At 42.3% G+C, this 14,888-nt stretch overlaps 2 protein-coding genes across 7 annotated transcripts in view; one reads left to right on the top strand and one right to left on the bottom strand.

Moving 5' to 3' along the window:
* The window catches only part of harbi1 (harbinger transposase derived 1), a 34,522-nt gene extending 26,133 nt beyond the window's left edge, over window positions 1-8,389 (bottom strand). The window contains exon 1 of one of the 4 annotated variants that reach the window (XM_060912025.1): window positions 8,284-8,389. The gene's annotated coding sequence lies outside the window, so the exon portion shown is untranslated. The other 3 variants (XM_060912026.1, XM_060912027.1, XM_060912029.1) reach the window with 3 other exon arrangements.
* A 225-nt stretch (window positions 8,390-8,614) lies between these two features.
* atg13 (ATG13 autophagy related 13 homolog (S. cerevisiae)) overlaps window positions 8,615-14,888 on the top strand; it is a 59,043-nt gene continuing 52,769 nt past the window's right edge. For all 3 annotated transcript variants that reach the window (XM_060911420.1, XM_060911418.1, XM_060911419.1), the window contains exons 1-4: window positions 8,615-8,814; window positions 9,770-9,850; window positions 9,974-10,054; window positions 10,145-10,264. In XM_060911420.1, coding sequence (XP_060767403.1) covers window positions 9,779-9,850; window positions 9,974-10,054; window positions 10,145-10,264 — 273 coding nt within the window. In that variant the 5' untranslated portion in view covers window positions 8,615-8,814; window positions 9,770-9,778. The remainder of the gene's footprint in view (window positions 8,815-9,769; window positions 9,851-9,973; window positions 10,055-10,144; window positions 10,265-14,888) is intronic.

Genomic DNA, 14,888 nt, shown 5'->3' on the forward strand with positions numbered 1-14,888 from the left:
ATTGTTACCCTCCCCAGGAGCGGTCGACCAACAAAGATCACTACAAGAGCAAGGCATGTAATAGTCGGCGAGGTCACCAAGGAACTCAGGGTAACTTCTAAGCAACTGAAGGCCTCTCTCACATTGGCTAACGTTAATGTCCATGAGTCCACCATCAGGAGAACATTGAACAACAATGGTGTGCATGGCAGGGTTGCAAGGAGAAAGCCACTACTCTCCAAAAAGAACATTGCTGCTCGTCTGCAGTTTGCTAAAGATCACATAGATAAGCCAGATTCAGAAAACTTTATTTGTCCCATCAATGGGCAATTTAGTTTGTCAGTCCTAGTCTCCATCAATCAACAAAACAAGGCATGTAATGAAGGCTACTGGAGAAATGTTTTGTGGACGGATGAGACCAAAATAGAACTTTTTGGTTGAAATGAGAAGCGGTATGTTTGGAGAAAGGAAAACACTGCATTCCAGCATAAGAATCTTATCCCATTTGTGAAACATGGTGGTGGTAGTATCATGGTTTGGGGCTGTTTTGCTTCATCCGGGCCAGGAGGGCTTGCCATCATTGATGGAACAATTAATTCTGAATTATACCAGCGAATTCTAAAGGAAAGTATCAGGACATCTGTCCACGAATTGAATTTCAAGAGAAGGTGGGTCATGCAGTAAGACAACCCTAAGCACACAAGTTGTTCTACCAAAGAATGATTAAAGAAGAATAAAGTTAATGTTTTGGAAGGACCAAGTCAAAGTCCTGACCTTAATCCAATCAAAATGTTGTGGAAGGACCTGAAGCAAGCAGTTCATGTGAGGAAACCCACCAACATCCCAGAGTTGAAGCTGTTCTGTACGGTGGAATGGGCTAAAATTCCTCCAAGCCGGTGTGCAGGATTGATCAACAGTTCCCAGAAACGTTTAGTTGCAGTTATTGCTGCACAAAGGGGGTCACACCAGATACTGAAAGCAAAGGTTCACATACTTTTGCCACTCACATATGTAATATTGGATCATTTTCCTCAATATATAAATGACCAAGTATAATATTTTTGTCTCATTTGTTTAACTGGGTTCTCTTTATCTACTTTTAGGACTTGTGTGAAAATCTGATGTTTTAGGTCATATTTATGCAGAAATATAGAAAATTCTAAAGGGTTCACAAATTTTCAAGCACCACTGTACGTAAGATAGCATCAGCCTTAGTATTCTTGGAGCCATCTTATTGTTCATAAGATTTTGTCGGCTCGCCACCCTTACTCCAAACCGTATTGGCCCATCGCAGTGCTTTTCCCGTAAGGAAGGAGAGAAATTTGGCAATCTTGTGCTCGTCAGATATGCTAGGTAGAACTGTGAAATACATGGAGCATTGGAGAAGGAAGCCTTTACAGGTGAGCGGATCTCCGGCGAACCTCTCTGGAGACAGAAGTTGTATCGCTGGGCTCGGAGATGACTCAGGACGCGTTATGAAGGCCTGCGACATCACAGTTGCTAGCTGGAACATTCTGGTGTTGAGGTCAGCTAGCATCTGCTAATGCTCTCCTAATAAGCGTCCTTGGGCATTGAGAGCAGTTTACTTCGCTTCTTCCGCTACATCCATGGCAGCGAAGTATCCTGTCACATGCAGGCACTTACGGATGTAATCACAGAAGAGGAACAAGGAGTAGACAGTGTCAGAGCCAAAACATGAGACAAGAATCAGAGTCGTAGAACTAGCGAGGGTCAGGCGATCGGCAAACAGCGTTAAAGGGAATAGACAAGAGTGTAAATGGAAAACAGGGAAGCAAGAGTCAGAAGAACGAGTTAGTCAGAAAATAACAAGGCTTAGTATTAACTGTAGAAGGCAGAATGATACTTCGCATTGAACTGGAGTGAGTGAGAGGTTTATATAGGCAGGGGGACTAACTGGAATAATGAATGACAGCTGATCTCAATAGTTGGGAGACAGAGGGCACTGAGAGTTGTGGGAAGTGTAGTCCATGGTGTCCATGTTTGTCATTTGGACAGGTTCAGCAGGTTTACTGACACTGTCCAAACCCCAAGGCAGCAAAACAGTACCAAAGTCTGATGCTCCTGAAGTAACCCAACATCACTGATATGGACGTCATAAAGTCCACAGACCCCGAGGCGTATATGACATATTGACAGGTGGTCCATAACTTTGACGTTTTTAAAGGCATCACAATGGTGGAGATATTTATCAACTATTATTAAAGAGATTAGAGTTCCTGGACAGTTATTACAGTTGTAAGAATAAATCACTATTGAATTGAATGTTTTTAATCTGAAGGCACGGATAATGTCAAATGGAATCTAACTGCATTTTTAATAAAACTAGTAAATTATGTTAATAGGTTAACATGTTAATGATGGGTAATTCCATGTGAAATCAAAAGATTTTAGAAAATTTTCCTGGCTGAACAACTTGGATTTGCTTCTTACTTTATGCAAATAATGTCACGGTCACTGTACTTAACAACTAGTGTGCACATTTTTCAGCTTGTATCCTCAGGCCTTTAGATTACACTAATTTGGGCACATCAAAGGAGCAAAGCGACTGCGCGAACGAGCGTAGCGAGTGAGGGGCAGTGTTGCCAGATACTGCTGACGTTTTCCAGCCCAAAATATGTTCAAAACCCGCCAAAATGCACTTAAAACCGCCCAAAATGTAAAATGTACTTGATGCCTATCTTGTAAAGTAAAAATATGCAGCTAAAGACCAGTATACTATTTGTAAATTGAACAACAATGCAAACAACTTCTAAATAGCAACATGAGACCGTCAGTGCTGGAGGTGAAAAATCTGCTGTCTGGTACTTGGCTCTGTATGGTTGAATCAGATTATAACTTTGCAATCATCTGCTGTGTTCTGAATCCTACATGCACCAGTAGGTGATGCACACGCATAATATTATGTAGGCTATGTTAGGCTACGATGCATATCTAACATCTGCATTGCTGAGGTTATTTAGTTTTTATTTGTCTTTTATTTATTTATCTTTTTATTTATCCTGTTTGTTTTATTAATTTTTTAGGCCTAGTTATTATGCTTAATTTATTTTTGTTACATCCATGTATTTTCTTCATCTGTTATCCTGATTTTTGTGGATTTGTTAGATTGTACCTGTTTTATATATTTCAATTTAAAAAAAAAGAGTTAGGCTACGATGCATGGCTGAATGTAACATGAGAAGAGAAAATGGAGAATGGATTCTTATTTACTAGTTTATGAGTTCAGTTTCTGCACTACATTACACACATTCATATTAGTCTTACAGTTACATTGACTTTTTTTGTTTAAATAATACTTAATGAGATTAATGTTTATTGTTAATGATTAATTTAGGCCAATGCTCGATTTTGGTTGTTTAAAATACCTAAGGGGTACTGGGTAAACTAGGTCTCTGACTTGCCTCAGTTGACCAGAGAGAGCTGTTTTTCCTGATTTCCTTCACATATTCAAGAACATCATTCGGCTTAGGTGTTTACATTCTCTCCCATCTCTGCTTTCTAGTGGTAGTGAAACTATATAAACATCTGATAAAAACCCGCCGAACTAACGTCAAACCCGCCCAATTTTTGTCAACCAGCCCAAGCCATTTTTTGCCTGCAAAGTAGAATTCAAAACTGCCCAATCTGGCAACACCGGGAGGGGGTTTCCCCCCTTCCGCGCGCGGAAGAAAATTTCTGATTGCAGGTCAAATTTCCTCTCTCACAGAGGTTTCAGATGTCTAAATTGATCAGAATGATAGTATGGATTTTTGCCTTTTTTGAAGCAGGTATGAGTTAGACGGCGGCTCTCATAAGTGTCGCTTTGCTTGTTGTGCGAGCGTCCTGTAGTAATGGGCCGTCCACGCGGCATCGTGGCTTCCAGAAAATCAAAGCAGAAACACTAGCATACGAGTCAATGGCAGATGCCTTAACCAATCAAACCTCGGGAATCCAACTTCCGCCGATCAGGAAAGAGACTAGTACCTTTCTGAGTGGGTTATAGGTAATGTTCTGTCGCTTGCTTGACATTTTCGGTCGATTTTGGAAATAACTTAATTGTTTTGATCGGAAATCAGAACGATCAAGTTGTGATAAAGATGCGTATCAGCCCTTTTTTCCTTGATTAATTTGGGGACGCTAATTTGGGCGCATTTAATTTGGGCACACCGTTAAACGGCCTGGCCAAGGTGTAATTTAAAGGCCTGATCCTCTTTAGTTTCTGAGATATTGAGGCTTTAAAAAGGGGGAATTGTGGTCCTAATAAACATCCATCCATCATCTGTAGCCGCTTATTCTGTTCTACAGGGTCCCAGGCAAGCTAGAGCCTATCCCAGCTGACTATGGGCGAGAGGCAGGGTACACCCCGGACAAGTCGCCAGGTCATCACAGGGCTGACACATAGACACAAACAACCATTCACACTCACACCTACGGTCAATTTAGAGCCACCAATTAGCCTAACCTGCATGCCTTTGGACTGTGGGGGAAACCAGAGCACCTGGAGGAAACCCACGTGGACATGAGGAGAGCATGCAAACTCCACACAGAAAGGCCCTCGTCGGCCACTGGGCTCAAACCCAGGACCTTCTTGCTGTGAGGCGACAGTGCTAACCACTACACCACCGTGCCGCTCCCCTAATAAACAAGCGTTGCTAAAAAAAAATAGCAAAGATTCATAAATCATCACTTTTGAACTATTCATGCAAGGTGCTTGAAATTTTCTGGGATTATTTTACACTAGGGGCGGCATGGTGGTGTAGTGGTTAGCGCTGTCACCTCACAGCAAGAAGGTCCGGGTTCGAGCCCCGTGGCCAGCGAGGGCCTTTCTGTGCGGAGTTTGCATGTTCTCCCCTTGTCCGCATGGGTTTCCTCCGGGTGCTCCGGTTTCCCCCACAGTCCAAAGACATGCAGGTTAGGTTAACTGGTGACTCTAAATTGACCATAGGTGTGAATGTGAGTGTGAATGGTTGTCTGTGTCTAATGGCCCTTTTCCACTACCCTTTTTCAGCTCACTTCAGCTCGCTTCAGCCCGACACGGCTCGCGTTTCGACTACCTCAGAACAGCACGACTCAGCTCGCTTCAGCCCTGCTTAGCACCCAAAACTCGCACCGTTTTGGAGTGGGGTTGAAGCGAGCCAAACCGAGCTGAGTGAGGCTGGGGGCGTGAGCAGACACTCCCCTGTGCACTGATTGGTGAGGAGGAGTGTCCTCACGTGCCCACACACGCCCCGCGAGCACGCTGGGATCTGTAAACACCGTAAACCCGGAAGAAGAAGAATTACGAGAATTTCTGAAGCCTTATGCGCCTCGCCTCATCTATACGCTCTTGCCAGTATCTGTTGGCGTTGTCGGTGACAACAAGCCACAGCACCAAGACCAGCAACACTAACGACTCCATGTCCTCCATGTTTATTGTTTACTATCCGGGTCATGAGACTACCGCTTAAAAGCTCACTGATGTCACCGTTTGCGCTGGTTAACGACATCACGTGACGTCCACCCACTTTCGTTAACTCCACCCAATGTGTCCACCCACTTCCAGCCAGCACGGTTCAGCGCGGTTGTAGTCGAAATGCAACTCCAACAGCCCCGCTCAGCTCGACTCAGCCCAACTCAGCACGGCACGGCTCAGCCCGACTCAGCCGCGTTTGTAGTGGAAAAGCGGCATATGTGTCAGCCCTGTGATGACCTGGCGACTTGTCCAGGGTGTACCCCGCCTTTCGCCCGTAGTCAGCTGGGATAGGCTTCAGCTTGCCTGCGACCCTGTAGAACAGGATAAAGCGGCTAGAGATAATGAGATGAGATTTTACACTATTAGAAATCTTTAACCTCTAAAATAGTTGGTCCACAGTTGCATATTTGCCAAGTTATGGCTTGCTGAAAACTGTATTAAAAATTCTTTCATGCTTCGAAGCTCACAACATCTAAATATCTATATATTAAGCCTAAATATCTCAAACTAATGAAGATACAAACTGAAAATTTTGCGCACTAGTTGGTGGGTACAGTGACATTAGTTACATAAAGTATGAAGCAAATTGAAGATAGTCAGCCTCTATTGATTTGCATGGAATCATTTCTAATTTCCTGATATTAATGTAGTTTCAAATCCACTTGAACACAGTGCAGCTGACATGGGTTCCAGAATAAAATGCTCTACTGGGTCCAATGAATATATTAACATTTTAAATGCAGGAATGTACTCATAAAGTCAATATGCAATCCTCATTTATAAGGAGATATTTGTGAATATTATAATAATGGAAAGGGCTCAAAAAACAAAAAAAAAACCCCTGCAAAAGTCCGCTCCTGCTTCAAGTGCTCCACCATCATTCGAGTTCCTAAGAAACTCTCCATCACAGGACTAAATGAATACAGGCCTGTTGTTCTGATGTCTGTGGTCATGAAGTCCTTTGAACAACTAGTGATGGCCCACCTGAAGAGCATTACAGGTCACCTGCTAGACCCTCTGCAGTTTGCTTACAGGACAAACAGGTCCAGTGGATGATGCAGTCAACATGGGACTGCACTACATCCTGCAACATCTTGACTGCCCAGGGACCTATGCAAGAATCCTGTTCATAGAATTCAGTTCAGTGTTCAACACCATAATTCCAGGAATCCGCTCCTCAAAACTATCCCAGCTCAGTGTCTCACCTGCCATATGTCAGTGGATCACCAGCTTTCTGACAGGAAGGGAACAGCAAGTAAGGCTGGGGACAGTCACTTTCCAGCATGCGGTCAGTCATCATTGGTGTTCCTCAGGGATGTGTCCTCTCCCCACTGCTCTTCTCCCTTTACACCAACGACTGAACCTCCATGGACCCAACTGTAAAACTCCTGAAATTTGCATATGACACTACGGTCACAGGCCTCATCCAAGATGGCAACAAGTCTGCATACAGGCAGAAGGTTTAACGGTTGATGCTCTGGTGCAGTCAGAATAACTTGGAGCTAAACACATTCACGATAGTAGAGAAGATAGTGGACTTCCAGAGACACCCCTCTGCAATGCTCCCCCTCACAATATCCATCAGCTCTGTGTCAACTGTGGAGACCTTCAAGTTCCTGGGAACTACCATCTCACAAGACTTGAAATGGGACTCCAACATCAATTCCATCCTTAAAAGAGTCCAGCAGAGGATGTACTTTCTGCAGCAACTCAAGAAGTATGGTCTGTCACAGGAGCTGCTGACACAGTTCTACACCACTGTCACTGAATCCATCCTGTGCACATCCATCACAGTCTGGTTCAGTGAAGCCACAAAACAGGACAGGAACAGACTGCAGCAAACAGTAAGGTCAGCAGAAAGGATTATCGGTGCTCCCCTGCCCAGCCTCCAGGATTTGTACATTTCACAAACCAGGAAGCGGGCAGAGAAAATCATTAAGGACTTCTCACACCCTGGTTACAACCTTTTCCATCTCCTCTCCTCCAGCAGGTGCTATAGAGCACTGCAAACCAGAACCACCAGACATAACATAGCAGCTTCTTTCCCCATGCCATCAACGTCATAAATATCTGACCTGATCCATCCTTACGATTATACTATGGTACCACTTGTACCTCCTGTTTGCACTACCTGACTGCACTCTGTGTACTCTGACTGTTGTGTATATTTTTAGTATATTGCGTCGTCTGTAAATATCCTGCATACTGCCTGTATATGGTGTACTGTTTATATTGTTGATAGCATACATTTTTATGCATAATATTGTATATTATAGTGTTTATTATAGATATTTAGATTACAGATATTGTATAATAATTTAGACATATTGTGTATAATATAGCTATTGCATACTATGTATAGTTATAGCTACTAGTTATTGTAGATTGCATATTTATTATATTGTGTAATGTCTATATTGTCCATCACATATAAACATTTTTCTTACATTACATATCTTACATATATATCCCTCCCCGCTAGAGAGACACCAACTGCCGGAACCAAATTCCTTGTGTGTGTCAACAAACTTGACCAATAAACTTGATTCTTCTGGTTCTGATTCTGATTCTGAAAATGCTAAGCAGCGTGTATAACCTACAATCCCCGCTCTGGCTTTAGCATTCAAACATGATATATTACATCTGCTAAACGCTCATATTAAATAATGTTAAAATGGGTGCAAAAACAAAGCAAGCGCCTAAACAAATTCATAAACAAAACACGCGGCTTTATAATCCTTCACAGCTACATTACCAAAGATGCTGGTAAGTTTGTTTACGTCGCCTTTGAACTCTCACTCCGCATTTTCCACACATTTCACTAAACATATAACACTTGTCCAGATATGTACCTAATAACACGGATTTTTGAAATCACCACCAATTTTCTTTCCATACATCGCTTTGGGTATAGTTAATGATTTACATCAAAGGACATGCACAAACTTCTAATTTCCGAATAACTCATGTATTTCTGCTGTCTTACTTTCGCTATTCGATAAGAAGCAGTTTAAACAGTTTGCTAACACAATTTACATACATTTTAAAAGAACAACACATAAAATATTGCTTGTTTTTTTTCTTTATAAAAAAATCCCATTTCGTGATATAACACAACTTCCTTGTTTGAATTATACACCATGACGAATCTGCTGATTTAAATTCCTTGCTTATTCCACGTCATTTCAACGACCTGGCTGCTTAACAACATAAACAAAAATGGGAGACTTAGCATGCCTTGGGGTTGTGATGATGTGACTCGATTTTTTACATTACCATTCTTCAGATTGTATTTTAATTTTTTATTCAAACACACGGTGTCTGTCTTGAGATTTAAAGCATATCTGAAGCGTAAGCAGCGGATGTGGAATCTGTGATGAACAGTAAGTGTCTGTATGTTGTTGTTTTAGCTAACATTAGCAGCACAGCGTTAGCATTGATGTTGAGTTTATTTGTTCAGACTGAATATCGAAACCAGACTTTAGCCGTGTGTAATTTGTATTATAAACCGGTCCTGTTGGGATTGGAGAAGATGGCATATGGAGTGTGTTACTTGGACACTGACGAAGCTCTAGCGCTCTGTCGGCTCAGGACGCGGATGTTCTAGTCCCATTACTGGCATGCTGTTTTTGTTATGGTGGCTGCTGTATTGTATAGTACGTCAGTGTGCAATCTGGGATATAGTCATTGAATGTTTCTGAGGAAAAACGCAATCAAAAAAGTCATGCACAGTTATACTTTATGGAATTAGAACTGCAAATGACTTGTTTAGACAGTAGGATCCCAGCTCTGGTCCTGAAGTACCCCTTGTCCTGTTCACAACTCATTCACTTTCAGTAAGAGCTTTATCCTGGGCAGGGTCGTGATGCATCCAGAGCCTATCCCAGGAACGCTGGGCATATCACATCATCCCATTACAGAGCCCAATGCACATGCATTCACAAAGAGCGGTGCTTTATACCCATCCACCTGCTGGACAGTGGTGGTGGTGGTGGTGGGGAAACCTGGAGTACATGAACATAGAAAGTAACCCAAGCTACTGAGCTACGTTCTGAGGCAGCAACTTTACCAACTGCACCACACCATGTTGCAGCCCCTGCTGTAACCCACATCATCCAATTATTGAGCTAATCAACAGCCCTTTCTGAGTTGTTCAAATCCTGTGATCATATAGATCAGCAGATCTTCTCTGTTCAGTTCAGTTTTATTAGCATGGCAGCTACAGCATATAGAATATAGCCAGAACACTGAAATAAGAAAGCAGTGTGCGTGCACATAGCAGTACAAAAGAAAACAAATGTACAATCATGTTCTCTCTCTTACATGTATATCTTTCAGGCTCGGGTCATGATGGACAGCGATCTGAGCCCACAGGACAGAAAAGACTTGGATAAATTCATCAAATTTTTTGTCTTGAAGGTCTGAGTTGGCATTGTTTTACTTTCTAACCATACTGTACCTAAGCTGTACAATACCAAGAGTTGCAATATTGTCAGGAATAGTTGTGATGAAGTGTGTGTGTGTGTGTGTGTGTGTAAATAGACTGTGCAGGTGATCGTGCAAGCTCGTTTGGGCGAGAAGATTTGCACTCGTTCCTCTTCTTCCCCCACAGGCTCAGACTGGGTAAACCCTGCACCGTCTCCTTTCTAACATTGTTGTGGATAGAAACCTTTGTCCTGCTAATAATGTATGTGTTTTCTTCACTCAATTCAGTTCACCCTGGCAATTAAAGACATCCCAGAGGTGACTCATGAAGCTAAAAAAGCTCTGGCTGGGCAGCTGCCCAGTGTTGGGCGCTCCATGTGTGTGGAGATTTCCCTGAAAACGTCAGAGGTAAATGTGCATGTTAAAGAATATGATAAGACTCTGCTATGCTGTGTTGTCCTGCTGTAAAGCCAAAATGGGTGATTTTCCTGTCATCTAAAACATGCTGGCTAAGAAACAGATCTGTGATGTGTGGCATGGGCGTCGCCACCATTGAATGTGAAGGGGACGTGTCCCCCTCACATTTCATAATTCTTCGTTTGGACCCCCCCACACACATTTAACATAAAATATTAGTTCACCCAGTGCCGTTTCTATTGCTTCGTGAAAGAATCCATTCCACTTGATCGATAAGAGAATACACATTCCACTGAACATCCACTCCGGGTTTTCCGGGCATTCCCTACAACAACTCACCGCGCGCGAGTGAATCTCAGCGCGAGCAGAGAAATGCTGGTGCAGCTGCTCGAGAGTGGAGGAAGTGACGTCAGCCCCATTGCCACCTCACAATGTCTAGCTTTTGCTAAAACCTTATTCTTTTGTTATATGCCCTCAAAATTAACCCTAGGCCACGTTAAATTAATGTTCAACTAAACAATGAAATAAGCTTAGCCTAATGGGGTATTCTTGGTTGATGATGAATTGTTTGCAGTATTTGCTCCCTTCCCAGACACAATAGACAAGGAAATTCTTTACAAAGAAGCAGAAAGTAAGTCAAAATTTCCCCACAGGACAGGTTTTTTTGTCCCAATGGAAATGTTAGTGCAGTTAGCTGGCTAGTCAATGTTAGGAGATGTATCAGCTAGCTTAATGTTGGCTATCATTTAATTCAAACCCAGCAGGCCTGCCTTATTGTAATGCCAAGAATGAGGTCAAGTCTGCTCTGATGATATTTATTGATTCCCTGTTGTGATTTGAAGAACTTGTTTTGTCTGGTCTTTGCCAGTTTTCTGGAAAGTAATATGGGAAATCAGTGTATGGGGAAGGAATAGTAGAAAGGAAAGCAATGGAGAGAGATGGATGTTATTCCAGGTGGATTGTGAAGGAAAGGGGGATAAAAGTTATGAAGTGGTAGAAATTGTGGTGGCATCAATAGAAGAAGGCGTTATATCTATAAATCTAGTACCACCATTGCATGTAGGTTGACAAAACTGAACTTGTTCATTGTGTGAAGTTATCTTTTATGTGTCGTTGCTTGACACAGTGTGATTTTGTGTTATGAAGACTGCATGATGCCATGTCATTTTTGTTATGTGTATCACTAAATCGGAAAAAAGTAAAATGCACCCACTAAAGTCACTGTTGGTGGTTAGCAAAATTCCACCTGTTCATTGTGAGAAGTTATTTTTTGTGTCACCGTTGCTTGACACAGTGTGATTGTCTTATGAAGTTTGCATGATGCCATGTCATGCCTGTTCATTGTGTGAAATTATGAATATTCTTATTTTGAAACATACAGTTGAGTGTCACTATTGCTTGGCACAGTGGCATGTTGTGTTACATCTATAACTAAATAAAAAAGAAAACACAAAAAAAGTAAAATGCACCCATAAAGTTATTGTTGGTGATAAATTGTGTCACATTCATCTCATTATCTTAGGCACAGCAGTGGGTTTAAGGCTACGTTTACATTAGACCATATCTGTCTCGTTTTCTTCGCGGATGCACTGTCCGTTTACATTAAACCCCCTGGAAAAGCCAGGAAACGGGAATCCGCCAGCGTCCACGTATTCAATCTAGATCGTATCTGGTCCGGTGCTGTGTAAACATTCAGAATACGCGAATACGCTGTGCTGAGCTCTAGCTGGCGTCTCATTGGACAATATCACTGTGACATCCACCTTCCTGATTCGCTGGCGTTGGTCATGTGACGCGACTGCTGAAAAACGGTGCGGACTTCCGCCTTGTATCACCTTTCATTAAAGAGTATAAAAGTATGAAAATACTGCAAATACTGATGCAAATACTGCCCATTGTGTAGTTATGATTGTCTTTAGGCTTGCCATCCTTCCACTTGCAAGTAATAAGTGATCTGCGCTGGGATCTCACACACAGCGGCTCAGTCCCGAATCGTGGCTTGTTCACTTCACTCGCGCGCTGTGTGAGCTGCGCAGGGCCGGAGTGCGCACCCTCCAGAGGGCACTCGCTGTTCAGGGCGGAGTGATTTGGAGCGCAGGATGCCTGCGGAGCCGAGCGTATCCGCGTATTGGCGTTGCTATGTGCACGGCTAACGGTTTTAGTGTAAACGCGAATCGTTTTAAGAACATTAATCTGATGATCCGCTGATTCGACGTAATGTAAACGTAGCCTAAAAACAGGCTGATGAATATATGGACTAGTTCTTGGGTGGCCAACCCGCGGCTCGCGAGCCGCATGCGGCTCTTTGCCCGGTGTCATGCGGCTCTTACGTTCATATCGAAGTTTGTGTTTTTTTTGTTTTTTTTTTAAATGTGCGTGTGCGCTTTGCTTGAGTTCAGTATGGTATTTTCGTCAAATGCATCTTCGCTTTGCTTGGGTATATTACGGTATTTTCAGGTCATGTCAAATGCGCATGTGCGTGAGATAATCGCTAAGTTTTTGGGCAAGGTGTATCTTGTGTCAAGTAGCCTCTCAAAATGGCAATGAAAAAATGCACAGCAAAACGAAAATATGAAGACGAACATAGGACATTTTTAACAGAGTGGGAGAGTTTATACTTTTTTGTTGAACGTAATGGCAAGCCATTCTGCCTTATATGTCAGTCGTCATTAGCTCATTTCAAAGCTTCCCGCCTCCCTGAATAAGCAAGGAGCCAGATATGCAACACTAATTGAAAACCTGCACGAAAGCTTTGTAACCCGGTTCCGTGATATACAACTGAAAAGGCCACAGGTTACGTTCCTCGTCGACCCATTCAATGCGGAGATGGACTGTTTGAAAGCCCCGCTAATCACAGATGAGGCTGCGGCTGAGTTGGAGATGATCAATCTTCGTGAGGAAGACCAACTGAAACCTGTTTTGAGGGAAGGCACCATTGAGTTTTGGAAAAGTGTGCCATTGGAAAAATACCCGAATGTGAAACGGGCTGCGCTTAAGATACTGTCAATGTTTGGGTCAACATACGTCTGCGAGTCTGTGTTCTCTACCATGAAACGTGAAGTCAAAGCATCGTTCTGTTCTGACTGAAACCCATGTGAAAGAACTGCTTCGAGTGGCAACGACGGAATACAAGCCAGATTTGAAGAGGATTGTTCAAGGCAAGGAATGTCAGAAGTCCCACTAAGCAACATGCATAGTAAGTGCACACAATATTGATTGCTGTAAATGACTGGCCTGTGTAGTACTGACTGAAGGAGTAAATTTCTCTCATGTTGGCGTATGACATTTACTATTAATCTGGCTGAGCAGAGGTGCGTGAGCGTGTGTGTCTGTGAGAGAGAGAGCGAGGGGGGGCGATGTTCATGTGCGGTCATGTGTATGGTGTGGCTTTTTTTTTGGTAATGCCATGAGTCCCACTAAGCAGCATGCATAGTAAGTGCACACAATGTTCATTGTTAAAAATGACTGGCCTCAGCCTGTGGTCTTAGTACTGTAGGAGTAAATATGTTGGTGTGTGACATTTACTATTAATCTGGCTGAGCAGAGGTGTGTGTGTGAGAGAGAGAGAGGAAGAGATGGGTGATGTTCGTGTGCCCATGTGTATGATGTGGCTCTTTGCGGTAATACAGTAAAAAATGTGGCTCTTGGTCTCCAACTGGTTGGCCACCCCTGGACTAGTTGAATGAGGACTTATTGTTGAGTCTCGAAAATAGTCGTTGAATTAAGTGACTTTTGTAGATAAAATTAGGTGTTTAACAACCTGTTAAAAATACACCAGAATGCAGGAAATGGCATCTAATTAATTAAAAATTTTCTGGGGGAGGACCCCCCCCCGCCAGTGTGTCCCCCCCCACATTAAAAATGCTTCTGACGCCCCTGATGTGTGGAATTCTGTTATGATCTTTCTGATGGCATGAATCTTAACACATACAATAAGAGATACTAAGAAACCAGTGAGAGTTTAACTATCTGTATGCTGTAATATTAACTTTGTGTTTCTTTTCACTGTGTTTATTTGCCAGCTATAGCATAATACATGGTTTTTCAGGACATACTCTATATCCTACACGCAGTACTTTTCATACGTCTCAGGCACATGTAATGAAATGCTGTAAAGGTGCTTTCAAAAATAATGAAATTAAACATGGTATTGTAAAAACAACATACCATAAAGAGCAATAAACAGGAATAAAGTAAACAAATTTAGTATTTGGTGTAATAGCTCTTTGCTTTTTTTTTTTTAAAGAAAGCAACATCAGTAGTCTTGGGTAGTTTTTCTAAGGAAATTAGCTGGTGAGTTTTTACTGAGCGTCTTGGAGAATTTGCCACAGTTCTTCTGGAGACTCGGACTTTTGCAGTTGCTTCTTTTTTTTTTTTTTTTTCTTTTTTTCTCAGCAAAACCCAGCATTTGTATGAGGAAAAATTATGGGGGCTAAGATTTTTGCAAAGTCTTATGAATACAGTAGCTTTTTAATGTGGTAAGATGGGATTGTGTAATGCCCTCTTTACCCAGGCTTTGTGATTGACTTTTGTTGACGGACTTGAATTTTCAGTTATGTTTTTGCAGCTTTATTTAGACTTGAAAGTCAAGTTTTGTTTTGTTTTTTTTCTTTTT

Source organism: Neoarius graeffei, chromosome 27, assembly GCF_027579695.1.
Source record: "Neoarius graeffei isolate fNeoGra1 chromosome 27, fNeoGra1.pri, whole genome shotgun sequence".
Lineage (NCBI taxonomy): Eukaryota > Metazoa > Chordata > Actinopteri > Siluriformes > Ariidae > Neoarius > Neoarius graeffei.